We start from the raw sequence: 14145 nt of genomic DNA on the forward strand, positions 1-14145 counted from the left end.
AAAAAAATCAAATATCGGCGCTCGTAACGAAACGCTTAGACTCCTTTCCACTCTATAGCAGAAGTCGCGGTAATCCGACTATCGTTCGGGCGTCTTGGGTTTCTCCAATAGGACTTCCCAAAAATTTTAGTTTTTGGAACATGGTCAGAAACTTTCAAAATTGGGGAAAAAAAGCGGATTTCCGCTTTTTCGTGGAAGTCTTTCATCCCTGCAACACATAATTTTTAAATAAGTCTAATACGAAGATCGATGATTGATATTAAAATCGCCTGAATAAGAATCGAGATTTTGTTGGCACAGTTCCCAATATTTAAAATTCCTAAAATCAGCCAAACGTACATAAAATCCTAAAATCAAACAGTACGTGTCATCATCAGAAAGACGGGGAAGTCATTCTCTCACACTTACGCGCGTCAAAAAGTTAAACATAGAAATACTGGAAATAGGGCTGTTTTTCTGAGTTTTCGATACTTTTCAAGGTCATTTCAAAATTTTCAAGGATTTAATATCATTTTCAAGTACTTCTAGGGGCCCTTGAAAATCAAAATGAAATTCAAGTACTTTTCAAGGCTTTTTCAAGGCCGCGGGAACCCTGAATTAACAGAACATTGAGAAAACCACATTTTTTAAAAATAATTCAAGAACAATCAAAAAGGCAAAAAAGAAAAAAAAATCTAATAAAAATACATAACAAAAAAATAATAAAATAAAATAAAATCCCATTCACACCTTTGAAAATCAAAAATAAGTACCTTTAAGCACTTTTTAAAAATGCTATGCTACCTATTTTTGCTTTATATATAATAGCTACATAATCAAGACAAGGAATACTACTCTATAAAAATAAATAAGAATATAAAATTTTTTTCTAATTATTTTAAACAAATATACAGTACGCTTACAGGTAAACACTAGTTTTTCAAAAAAAAAATTTGTGAACTACTCCTCAGTTTAACATTTAATATCAAATTAGTAATTGAAATCACTGAATTGTTAATTGGACTAAAATCATTTTAAATAAAAGTAACAAAAAAATTGATAGAAATTTTTTAAATAAATCTCACTATTTCATTCCTTTCTACATCTTCTAAAAATTGTAGATAATTGAATTGCCATTAAATTTACTCTTAAGTACAATTTCCAAAACTTTAAAATAGTTAAATATGTTTTACTATTAAATCAAACAATCAAGAAAATTTTTTAGCTTAATATTTGCAGAGAGTTAAAAAAAAATGTAAATGGAAAATATAAATTTTCTTAATTCAAAACTTACAATTATGCAACATTAAAAATATTTAAAAAAAAAATTTATTGGACAGAAACTATTCTCAAATTATATTATTTGAAATTTTCTCAATTATGTAAGTCAAAATAATATAACTATGCCAATATGATTTCCAATTCGAAAAAGAAAAAAAAAACATTCTTTAATTGTGTTTATTTAATTCAGAAATTTTTCAATTTTGAGTCAAAATAATGTCATTATGCCAATATTATTTTCTGGTTAGACAGAAACCATTCTTACATTTTGTTTATTTTTTTCGGAACTTTCTCAACTATGTAAATAAAAAAAATAAGAAAATACGACAATACCAATATTTCTTATTAAAATCTACCTGAAGAAAGGTGTCAGTATTCATGTCATTGCAGGGAGTATCTACTATCTTTGAAGCTATTCTAATGCCATCTGCAGCTGCTGTCAAACATTTTAAATCTTCATCAGTCAATGGAGAGACTTTTGAACCATCAGGTGACAAGATGATGAATTCAACAGTCACAGTATGAGGAGAGCCACCATTTTTCTTGGTGAACAGTGGAAATGCTCGAGCTATGGCACAAGCAGATGGAAATGCATTTGAGTATTCACATACCATCTAAGAAAGAAATTTTCAAGTTAAACAAGATATTTGTTAAGCAGAAATATCACAATCTCTCCATAAACTAATACCCCCAGGATTAGAATTTTAATTTAATATGGAGGACTTCACTAGTTTAAATTTTATAACGTATAAAATTAAAAACTAAGTGTACAAAATTTTAAAAAAATTTTGTGAGCTTAGCTTTTTTTTTTTTTAAAAAATTTACAAAATTTTTATTTAAGATTAGGCTTACAAATTAAAAAATAAAGCAATACACAATGAAAATTTTTTAATGCAACATTGCTAAACAACTTATACTAAATTTGTCATTAAGCGAATTCTTTTCATTTTGATTCAGTCACACATTGATTAAAACATTGACTTGCCACACGAGTTTACAATGATATCTCCTTCAGGCCATGAGTACTGCTGTACGAAGCATATCCTGCTAAGTACTCCCACCAAGATACTTTAATAATGCGAGACTCTGGTGGTCGCAAGAATAATAGTTGTTTCCCTGATATCACGTCTGCTTATTTGTGTCCATTGCTCCGTATCTGTTTCTCATCTTGCCACTTTTCGTGATCAGTTTGAATCTTTGCTGAGTAAAGAGGAGTATAACTTAAAATCTTTACCTTAATTCATTGAAATTTCGAAAAGAAAAATGGAAAACTTATTTCTTAGTGAGTCAAATAACAGTGAACAAGAAAGCTTTTAGGAGGCTCAAGATAATTTTCTTAATAAATCATTTTTGTACTACTTTCATAACGACATTCTTTGAAATATTAGAAAGTCAGAAGAATATCATGCTTGATTAATAAATTATAGGATACCAATATAAATAACAAAATCTATTCTTACCACTACATAGCCATCAGATTGAAAACTGTAACTTTTAACTAATTTAGTTAAATAATGCACTTGTGAAGGAGTATTATGACGAGAACAGCTAGATGGCAGGCGAGCTAGAACAGCATCTCTCATGTAAAGAGGAACTGAATCAGATGAAGAAGTCTGTATATATTCAACAGCAGATTCAAATACCTAAAAAGTTAAGTCTTGATTTTATATAAGGAAAAAAAAAAGACAGATTTTCATATAATTTAAATTAAGACGAATATGCTAGCTGTATAATTCATAATAGATACTCTTAAGGGCTGTATTGAGAGATTAAATATGAAAGCATAATTGGTATAAGTCTTGTCGATAGAAACACAATGCATTCCAAGCAAGTTCCCCAATATGCACTTAGATGCATATTTAACGCATTGGAAAAAGAGTTGCACTCCACAAACATTTTACCAGGTATGAACGCACTCATCATAAATATTTTTTAGTTAAAACTGTTAGTTTTGTACTTTTCAGGCTGATTTTTTTCTCCAAATAAGAGTTATATAAATAAGAAAAAATGCTGTAAACCCTATAATATGATAATGTTCAAATAAAGAAGTTACAAATTTCTTTTTATCAGCTTTCACTATAAGATTAATAATTCGTTGAGACAGATTTAGTGGATAAATATATCTATTTGAAAATATTAAGCACAGTGGTGCCCACGTATTAAAATGTATTTTATTTTTTTAATTTTGCAATCACCACTTTATGAATTTTTTAAAGATCATATGAACCCTAATAAACACAATGTCCACTGCTTATTAAAATCCTTCCCTTATCTATCCCTTCTGAAAATATTTAATTTAATTAGGCGTTCGACTTTATAAACACAAATACATAAAAAACTAGATTTATTACTACATTTATATTTTACTTTTATTGAAGGTACATTGAAATCAAACATGTTTTTTTCTTATTTTAATTTACAGATATTTGACAAAATTGTCTGAAAAAATTTAAAATTAAACATGGTTTTAAAGTTAATAGAAGTTTTTGTAATTTTAAATAATTCCCTTTCTTTGGTATTAAACTCATTTTAAAATATCAAGTGCTTTTTAGCATTAACTCATTTTAAAATATAAATCCATCTTATTGAATGAGTAATGATCAATTGACAATGAATGATAATAATTTTCAAGTTTTCATTAGGATTCTTTTACACTCCCTGATCCATATTTTTTTTAAGTGTAAATCACACTTTTAATTTTTTTCTTGAATTGCTTTATATGCTTTGAAAAGGCAGAGATTTAAATTATTTAATAAAAGGATGGTTTTAACATGTTTTGATAGCAATGATTCTGTTCTTGCAGTTTTGAATTTAAAAAGCAGCTGATTTTATAATCCAATATTTTATGTAGTGGCAGTCACTCATTATCTCTGAATGTAGGGAAGGTGACATTGACACCCCTGAAAATTTTCCTGAATTAATAAAATTTATTATTTTTGCTCCAATACTGCCAATAACTACAGCTGTTTGTAAAAAAGCATTTTTGAAACTCAAAATTGAATAAAATCTATGAAGTTAGTTTATTAAAATGAACTTTCTAGATTATCTTGTGAATAAATCCTTTTTAACGTGACCAATGAAAGTGTGAATTGAGACATGAAATTTGAACAAGATGTATGTAAAATTGTGGGACTTTGGTTTAACTTTAACTAGTCTATAGTGAAGTATTTTAGTTAAATATTCAATCAATAATTTTAGAATCTTTATTTTGCATAGTTAATATATTAGTTGAAATATAACATGGTATAAAATAGTGGCAATATACAAAGGTAATCTTTATTTTGAAGTTGTCTTCTCGATTTTAAATTTCACCATTAAAAAATCATAAAGAATTGAAATTACTCTCTAAATTTTTTTGGGGTGTTACCCCCAAAAAAATTCCAAGTACTATTATAAATTAAAATTCTAGTATGACATTTTAAGATAAGCAAATCTAACCACTCTTCATCTAGAGAAAGAAACACATTAAAACATATATGGCACAACATTATATTTAGAAAAACCATAAAAAAAATTAAATAAATATCACATCCAAAAGACCAATACTAATACCAAATAGCAGCAAAAAATAATTTATAACCAAAACAAAAATTTACAATAGTAAATTAAGTAATAAAATTAGATCCACAAACAAAATTTACTATGGTACAAAAAAAAAAAAAAAATTATTTTTTTTTACTTTGTTCAATGAACATAAAACCACAGATTATTACGCATAACTATTTGCAAAATGTCAATACAAAGTACTATATATACTAGTTGTTTAAAAGTATTTTTATCAACTTCTGCACTTTCCTGCAATTTTGGCAACTATATATTATATATTACCTTTCATTGTTATTTGCGTACAGCATGACTTAAGTCTTGAAAATTAAATAAGATTTAGGTGACAAAAAAAAAATTCAATTCACCAATTTCATTCTTTCTGGCAGCAAAAGTTTGTACCTTAAACCAGTTTAATAATTTCAGAAAAAAATATGCTTTTTCTTAAACAGAATTTAAAAAATTAGCTTTAGTTTAAAAGAAATTAATAAAAAAAGTACAATAATAAAAAGAAAGCACACTTTTTAATGTACTAACACTTGAGAAGCTGAAATGCTACACCATTATAATTTTGATCAATGAACAACAAAATTATAACCAATTAATGATTAAGGAGATATTCCCACTTTGATATCTACTTATACAAACTGTTATCGTCAAAATGACACTCTATGGTACAGTTTTACTTACATGAGCTTGACTAAATAGGCTACAAAATATACCTCTTGAGTTTGTTCCTGTAGGAGATTTAATTTTTCCTTTTTTCGCACTGTTTCTTACATACACCTGTTTAACTATAGCTTTAACAAAAATCTGGCAATCAACATTTTAGCACAAATAAAGATACATAATAAATCTTCCCATGATAGAGATCTATGCCAGCAAGGTATGCTTAAAAAAAGAAGCTCAAATGCTTAAGATATAGTAATATTTATTATCAAATGCTTCATTGTTGAAAAAAGACAATGTCAAGAAAATACATTGTTCTATAGCAATGATTTATTCTAAAAACTATACACTTATACTTATAATAAATTATTTTCTTGCTTCCATACACAGACAGGCATTTCAAAATCATGCAACTGATATTAAATTTTTAAAAATCATTTCTTATCATCAATATTCAACTTTGACCCCTACTATAACATCTAACTAATAAATCAGTTACATAACAAAGTGAATTGTATATAGAGTTTAATGATAGGAGAGAAAAATCACACAACATATACTCAAGATAATAAGTAAAAAGAGGTATTTATTCAGAAAACAAGGAGAAAAGGGCACAAGAACTCTTGATGCCTCAGGATACATAACTAAATGTTAAGTAATCTATAAGCAATTGCTTCAGTTAAACATAACACCTAAAATTTACTATTCTTTGAATGAACTTGATCATTCAAATGAAGCAAGATATTAAAAGTTTAAAACCTAGATGTAGGACAATTTTACCTCTTTTGACACAACTGGCTGCAACTTGTTTTTAATAGTATCATAGGAGAGAGAAGACAGAAGAGTCTTTGTCCCAACAATAAGAATAGGTTTATCACAGGGATCACATGCAGCTAATTCATTGCTAATTTTTAATGTTACTTTAGCCATTTTCTATAAAAGAAAACAAATTTCTGTTAGTTAAAATGTCATAAAAATTTCAATAACTGATACAAAGGTATCTGGAATAAGCTCATTTTATTCTCATAAAAATCCGATCAACATTATTTTCATGAGCTCATAATACGAACCGCGCAAACTATTAATATGGTCTGTCGAGCCGGAGCATGGCTCGTGAAGATAGTGTTGCTCATTAAATAATGATCAAAGCTTCCATTGGATTACTAACGCATTCATTCATTGGGATAAATATTTAGAATGTATTACTAATGCATTCATTCATCAAGATAAATACTTAGAATATATTACCAGATGAATGAATGCATTAGAAATCCAATAGATGCTTTGATCATTATTTGATGAGCAGCACTTCACAACCTATGCTCTGGCTCGATGGACCATATTAATATTTTGTCTTTAATTTGCGTGGTTCGTATTACAAGCTCATGAAAATAATGTTGAATGGATTTTTAGATAAATGACAACTAAAAGAATGAATTGCAGATTAATATATAATGCGTTTATTATAAACAGCGCATTGATCTATCTCTGTAAACACACCAACTAAGATGTAATTTTTTTTGTTCTAATAAATGTATGTGGAGCTACTAGTACAACATATATACGGGCTTCAACAATAACTATTTATTAAATGATAGACACATATCATACATAGTTTATTCATTTATTAAATAGGAAACAAATTACCATCCACCAGCTCATCACTAATAAGCTTAGATTATGGTTTAAATTTAAAATAATGAGTATAGCTGCAGTTCTGTCACGGCACGGACTTCCATGAAATTGTACTCTTTTTTTTTCTTCTAAAATCGGTGAATTTCTCAATATGTTTCAATTCTTAAAAAATTGCTTAAAATTTGAATTTTTGTTTTCACTTTTTTAATTTATTATTTTTATTTAACACAATTTTTTAATTTCCGGAATCCTCAAATTAAACATGTAAAATTGATTAGACATTTAAGAGAGTGAATTAATAGCAAAAGAGTCAGAATCAATAGAAAAATGACAGAAGAAAATCGTTCAGAGATAATTCCAATCTTGTCAAATAAGGTGGTCTTTCTACACTTAGGGAGGGTGATTGACTGATTGTCTGTAGGAATATAAAAGAAATAGGAATCACAAGAGAAAAAAAATGTTACTTATCAAATGTTTGACAGAAAAATTGTCATCTAGGCTATTGCACACAGCAAATGAAATTTCTACTGCCTTTGTATGTATCCAGAAAAATTTTCCTGGGTGGCTTTTAGTGATTTCTTTTAGAGGGGCTTTAACCTTTTTTCAAAGCATAACGCAATTCAAAAATTGGCCAAAGTGGCAATTGGATGTTTGTCGGTGCCTAGAAACAGCGTAGATGTGGAAAGATCGTTTTCAAAGTATATAAATGTATAAAGATGCAACATAAATGAAAATAATCTGATAATGTACAGTACTTTATACAAAATTTTGTTCATTTATTTAAAAATATTAATATTGCCTTAAATTAAAAGAAATACTTTTGTGGTGTATTTTTTAAGCTTTGTTTTACTATAGGCACAATCTCTGTCTTTTACATCATAGCACATTTTTCTGTATTTATAATTAGCATAATTTTCAAAATATCCAGCGAATTTCGTGTCTTTTTTCCCGCGACAAACTTGCAATCCTAATAATGAGATACTAAATATCAAGTATTTATAGGAAATGCGGATATCTAATTTTAAAATAGGTAGTTTTATATTTACTACAGAAAATAATACAGAATTAAAGGTAACTAAATCCTTCCAAATAATAATATCCAGATCAAGTTTAGTTTGTTTACAATACATCTCTTAGAAAATATTGTTATTTATAATAATCATAGTTATTACAAGCAGAACAACAGCTAATAAATAAGTTGAAATTTTTTAGAAAAATTTAAACAAAGGCTGTAACTAAGAGGAAAAGATTTTAACAGATTATGATGGGGAATTAACTTATCAAGTCTTATTAGTTAAATGTTTACTGAGAAACAAATAAAACTTTTAACAAATGCTACCTCTGTGTAAGAATGTTGACTGATCCTATGAAAAAAATTAAAATTTACGAAGAAATCATTGCTTATCTTAGGGGCTGATTTGTAAAATTTTTGCTTCAAACAAAATTATCTTTATCAAAATTGATGACAAATTGACAAACGCTGGGTCCAGACGAACGGAACGGATCAGTTTAGTTCAAAGCAAAAATTTGTGCGATTAACAAAAGTGCGACGAGTATAATATGAAGTTCAATGTTTCCATATCAAATGAATTTTGGTAACTATTGCTGGCAACACAATTTACGGTAAACTTTTCACCTTGATCATCTGGAGATTATTGTAGAAATTAATGAATTAAAAGAGGTTAGAGTATAGAAACTTCTAAAATGTTTTCTGCACTGCGACGATTACCACAATTTGCAGGACGAAGAGTATTCCAATCTACTCGCAATCATTATGATTATCCTGGTAAATCAGGAGAGCCATTATCCATTATAGAAATGTGGCTTCATGGTGCTGCTATTTCTTTTGGCATTCTCGCAATACCTGTGTGGGTTCTTACCCATGTTCAAGAATACCGGGGAATAACAAAAGAATAAGGTTTGAAACCTATTATTTTTATTGCAATATTTTTCTGTTTTTTCACTCAACGACTGGTTTTCATAATAAAACTTAAGTATGCTAAAATCTTATAGCACTGTAATCTTTTATGCCATTTATAGTAGTTTAAGTACTCATTGGAATTCTTATTTTAATTGTGAAGTAAATTATGCATTTTATTTATTCCTTTATTTTATTTAATGCCTTTGCATTGTTAATGTTGATGTCGCCAAGTTAAAACTTTTGGAACCTTATTAAAAAAACTTATTATGTAGAGCATTACTATGCATTGTAAATTAATCATGCATATATCAATTATAAGGGATTTTTTAGACATTATTATTCTTCATTTAATAATAATGCTATGATCAATATTTTGAATATTTCAATCAGAAAATTTAACTACACTAAAAGAGTACTCATCTTAAAAAATACAATTCAGGATTTATACAAACTTAAGGAACATTTCTCCTGAATGTGGTTTTTCATTCTACTTAAAATACATACACCAATCAAATTCAAAATGTATATTTTTATATCAAGGGAAAAGTGACAACAAAAATATTGTCAATGCAGCAAGATCCGCGATAAGAACTTAAGTTATTCACCAGTGAATTAGCAAAATTTCAAAAGTCTTAGCCAAAGACATATCTTAACAATTTATGATTAAATTGTTGATATTTGCCCCATTTTTTTCCATCAGAAAACTTACGGATATTTCTGTGGTGCAAACTACAATCGTCAAGATGCCAAATAGATTTTAAACTCGCAATTTTTTTTAAAAAAAAATGCCTTTTGAGTTGGTCCCTTTCTGTAATGTTTTTTTAAGTTTCTCGAAGACGCTGCCTGGATGTTGCCAAATCTTGGCAATCTTTCTGCCACAGATCATGCTATGGAAAGATCAGTTTTAAAGGTGGGTGGAGTATAGGAGCAATAAATATGAGAGAGGAGGAAAAATGTAGATGTTTTTCTCGTCCTTGAAGAAAAGACATTGGAGTAGGTCGGGGTCTTAGATTATAGCAGTAATATAAGAGTAAACTTGCAGCGACATTTGATGTTTCTCAGAGATTCTCACATCTTTTAAATGAATACGTTTCATTTTCAATAAAACCTATCTTTCATTTATTTTTTATTGGTGCTATGCGATTGAAACCATTCAGGCAAAAAATTTCGGTAGAAGATAAGTTATTAAAATTATTTTATTCTGCTCAATTGGTTTTTACATTACTCGCTGAGACTTTTCTTCTAGGAATTTGGGCTAGGGTTTAACACTCATTGTTAGCCGAGTGTATAATATATCTATATCATTGAAGAAGGCAATCTATAAAGAAGTTGGATTTTCTTAGTTTAGCAACCATTTTAGTTTTTAAATTTTATAATAAGTTTGTTAAAATAAAGAATGTGTTTCATGGGAGACAAATTTTCTACAAAAATGGTTGGATGATATTATATATCTTGCTAATACTTAATCTGCATTTTATGATAGTTTGTTTTATGCTTACATAATCTTTCTTGTTGTTTACTTTATCTGGACTTAATATAATTCTAATTGAATTTACGATGTATCTGAGTGAAATTATTGTAATCGAATAATACAATGATGATTTATTGAGTAATTCGTGTTAATGTAGTTTTCCAGATTTAGGGGAATTCATAATTTTCTTTTTAGTAGCAAAATCATAATTCATAATTTTTAATTGCAAAATCATAATTTGTTTTGCCAAATTTACAATTTTATTGTATTCGGGGAGGTGGCAAATGCCTGTTGCAGTGTTGAAAAATATTTTGGATTAAAATTAAAAGTTTGTTTTCAACGCGTTTGATTTCTATAAAAAATTTTTTATTTTTATTTATGACAAAAAGAGAAGGAAGGAATATCTTCACTCTTCTCTTAAGATGAAAACTGATTAAACATTTTAGTTTATTTTTGTACAGCTCTGTCAGAACACTTTGGAGCGAGCTCAGTGTCGGGAACTAACCCATCGATAGGTTCTTCGCTTTTATCTGAGTGCCGAAGTATCTGGCCCTAGTAGACTTATAATTTTGTTAAACAGTTCAAAATTATGTTAATAGCCAAACTGCAACTGCTCAAACTTCATTCTTGCCGGTGCAGGCGATAACCGGAAGCTCCTGTTGAAGTTAATGATTTAAAAATTATATTATTTTTCTTTTTTAAAAATATAATTTGTATGGAAAATATGTTTATAGATTTTTTATAATTATATATTCTTTGGTTAACTTTTATTCGTAGTTAGAATTCTTTATGCAAAAGTTCTACTAAAGTCTGAAAGGAAAGTGTGCTACAGAAAAATCACTTTTTCTCACATATATTAAGAAGAAGAGAAATTTTAATGGCAAAAATCTTTCGTGGAGGTTAAAAAATTTAATAAAACTGGTTGGCAAGTCAATTTAATTACCATTTCAATAAATATTGTTATTTAATAACTAATTTGAATAAATGTAAAGAGTGATTTAAATTTACTCATTTACTTGGTTCTTTTAGTTATTGAACAGCATCATTAAGCTATATTTTTCTTTAAAATATACTGCTTTAGATACTTAGATTCTTTTAACTAAAGAAAATTTATAAGTTTTTTTTTTTTTTTTAATTTTTTCAATACAAATTAAATTGTTTCACTAATGCTGTTGAATTTACTAAAACATAACCATTGTCCTTATTATAGCTGAGCAATCCTTGAAATTTCTACATCTTTATAAATACTTTCATAGTTGGTTTTTTGATCTAAGTTTTATATATTCTCTTTTTAATTGTTTTACAGGGTGTGTAATATTTTTAAAAAGCCCTTGAAGGTGCTTTTTTTATTGTTTGTTTTTAAAAAGTGCTTAATTTTTCCTTTTCCAAAATTAGATTTTTACTTTACCATGTTCATTTTTGCCACGAATTATACTAAAAGACGTTGTTTTATTCTATTCAACCTTTACACCATTAATTCAACCCCAATCTAGTTCAGCGTGCCGTTGGTTCGTGGCACATGAAAATGCCATTCGTTTTACGTGATTCAAAATTTCGTGATTTTTGACAATTGTCAAGAACTATGCCAAAAAAGTAAAATTTCCAACATGACGGATAAAAACACCAATCGTCAAAAATTTGACAGCCGTGCCTAGTTATATTTTTTTAGAGTGCTTAAAAGTATTTTCTGGGTGCTTAAAAAGTGCTTTATTTATTTATTTATTATTATTTTTTGAAAAATTTATCTACACTCCCTGTCTTAAATATCTTGATCTAAGTTGGCCATCAAACTTCATAATCTTAGAGTCTATATATTTTTTTATTTTTCAACTACAGTTGAGAATTAAAAAAAGTTACTAAATTGATATCTAGAAAAAAAGGTCTAATCACATTCTTCCGAACAGAAACTATTTTCTTAATGCAATAAAAATCAATTTTTAGTTGCTAAAACTGTCCCTATGCCTGTTTTATTTATAATGTCTCATTAATTTTTCCAGCTGACTTTTAAATTGCATTATCTTTCTCTTCCTAAATTATTTAAATTGAAAATGTTTGAACTTCGTATAACAGGTTATGAAAATATTTCTGGATTTACCTTCTAATACACAGGGGGGAAAAAATAACTATTATTTTGTACACTAATATAATAATATTCATATAATAATTTAGTTACTAAATTGTACCTAAAACTAAATTTTAGAAATGGGATTGTTTTTGTTATATTTAATTATTCATTTGTAAAATTCAGCACTTTATATTTTAGGTTGTAAATCAATGGAAGCTGGTGTCTTAAGAAGAGTGCAGAATGATGTTGAAAGTGTAGTTTTTCTTTTGTAAATTCCGTATATGTATAATTTCTATGAAAAGCCTATTAAAGTATAGTGAAAAATATGAATTGTATTTCCTTAATTACCGTAAAGACCTCAGTTATTGTGGGAGTGCTTTGTCCTACTTAAAATCTGAATTTTTTTTTTTAAATTTCAATGTAGCTTTTTTAAAATAAATTTTGATGAAGGTCGAAATGTGATGAAATGGGTGGAAACTACTGATTGTTATTTATCATTTTTTACTGAAAAATATCTATTGTTAACAATACTACCGTTGACAAGAGAAGGGGAACCTTGACAGAGCAGACCTTTTTCTTTTTATTTCCAACTTATCTTTTAAAATCATCATGATTGTTTAAATAATGACATTTACCTGAGTTGCAAATTTTATATCTTCTTACCTTTCAAATTTGAAAGTGCAGCTTTTAAATAAGTTTTCTGAAATTATGATACACCAGTTACAGTCAAGCATTACATACATCATGATGACTATCGCTTATAACGACTTAGATTTATGAAGAAAAAAAATAGTTTATTTGAAACTCTATAGAAAAAAAAATTTCTCTATTTTCAAAGATTGTATACTAAACTAGATTTTCAAAAAAGTTTTCATTCCTTATTAAATTTATTAATGAAAATAGAATTTGGTAAATTTGAAAACTAATATTTGAAGTTATTTTTATTGAATTTTTAGTCATATTGCAAATGGAAAATTACAAATTGGAGTCGTTTACTTACGTACTATTTTCACCAAATTAAAAATAAATCATGTAGGATTGATAATCTTCTTTAATTCCTAAAAGGAAGTTATTTAATATTTTTAATTTTAAAAAATATTTATATTTTAGAAATAATGATTCTATAATCATAAAATTTTTAAATAGTGAAAAGGATTATCCACTAAGTTACTGTCTTATATTAAGTTGTGTATTGTATTCTCATAGAAGTTATTGAAACTTAAATAATTTGATTAAAAGGTATTAAATTTGAATTGTGAATCATTAACATATATATATATTGTGATGCCAGAATTGGCATACACATATTTATTTTCTATCTTTTAAAATATCCTTCATTACTTAAACTTATTTTATTAATGGAAGAATTATTTTTTAAAATAAATCAAAAACTTAATCTTTTTAAGCGAACATAAAATATTTATTTCTTCTCTTCCAGATCAATGTAACGGATACTTTCTTTTTATTTCATTATTATGCAGACATATAAATTCACTGTCGCCTCTAATCGAAAACAAAAATCTATTTATAACTTTTTATTCTAATTTTCCAACGGCTAAATGTTTCGGTTGCATGGTTATA

General features: G+C 27.4%; 1 protein-coding gene and 1 long non-coding RNA gene across 2 annotated transcripts in view; one reads left to right on the forward strand and one right to left on the reverse strand.

Moving 5' to 3' along the window:
* The window catches only part of LOC107450897 (granny smith), a 19363-nt gene extending 10704 nt beyond the window's left edge, over positions 1 to 8659 (reverse strand). Inside the window, exons 1-4 of the mRNA XM_016066830.3 lie at positions 8447 to 8659; positions 6253 to 6405; positions 2721 to 2903; positions 1617 to 1874 (exon numbers count right to left, since the gene is read on the reverse strand). Of these exons, the coding sequence (XP_015922316.1) occupies positions 1617 to 1874; positions 2721 to 2903; positions 6253 to 6402 (591 nt within the window). The 5' untranslated portion in view covers positions 6403 to 6405; positions 8447 to 8659. The remainder of the gene's footprint in view (positions 1 to 1616; positions 1875 to 2720; positions 2904 to 6252; positions 6406 to 8446) is intronic.
* Positions 8660 to 8713: 54 nt separating this feature from the next.
* On the forward strand, positions 8714 to 12890 carry LOC107450898 (uncharacterized). The gene is made up of 2 exons (XR_001584998.3): positions 8714 to 9025; positions 12763 to 12890. It is a non-coding gene; the product is annotated as an uncharacterized lncRNA (long non-coding RNA).
* The last annotated feature ends 1255 nt before the right edge of the window (positions 12891 to 14145 follow it).

This window comes from Parasteatoda tepidariorum, chromosome 1 (genome assembly GCF_043381705.1).
Source record: "Parasteatoda tepidariorum isolate YZ-2023 chromosome 1, CAS_Ptep_4.0, whole genome shotgun sequence".
NCBI lineage: Eukaryota > Metazoa > Arthropoda > Arachnida > Araneae > Theridiidae > Parasteatoda > Parasteatoda tepidariorum.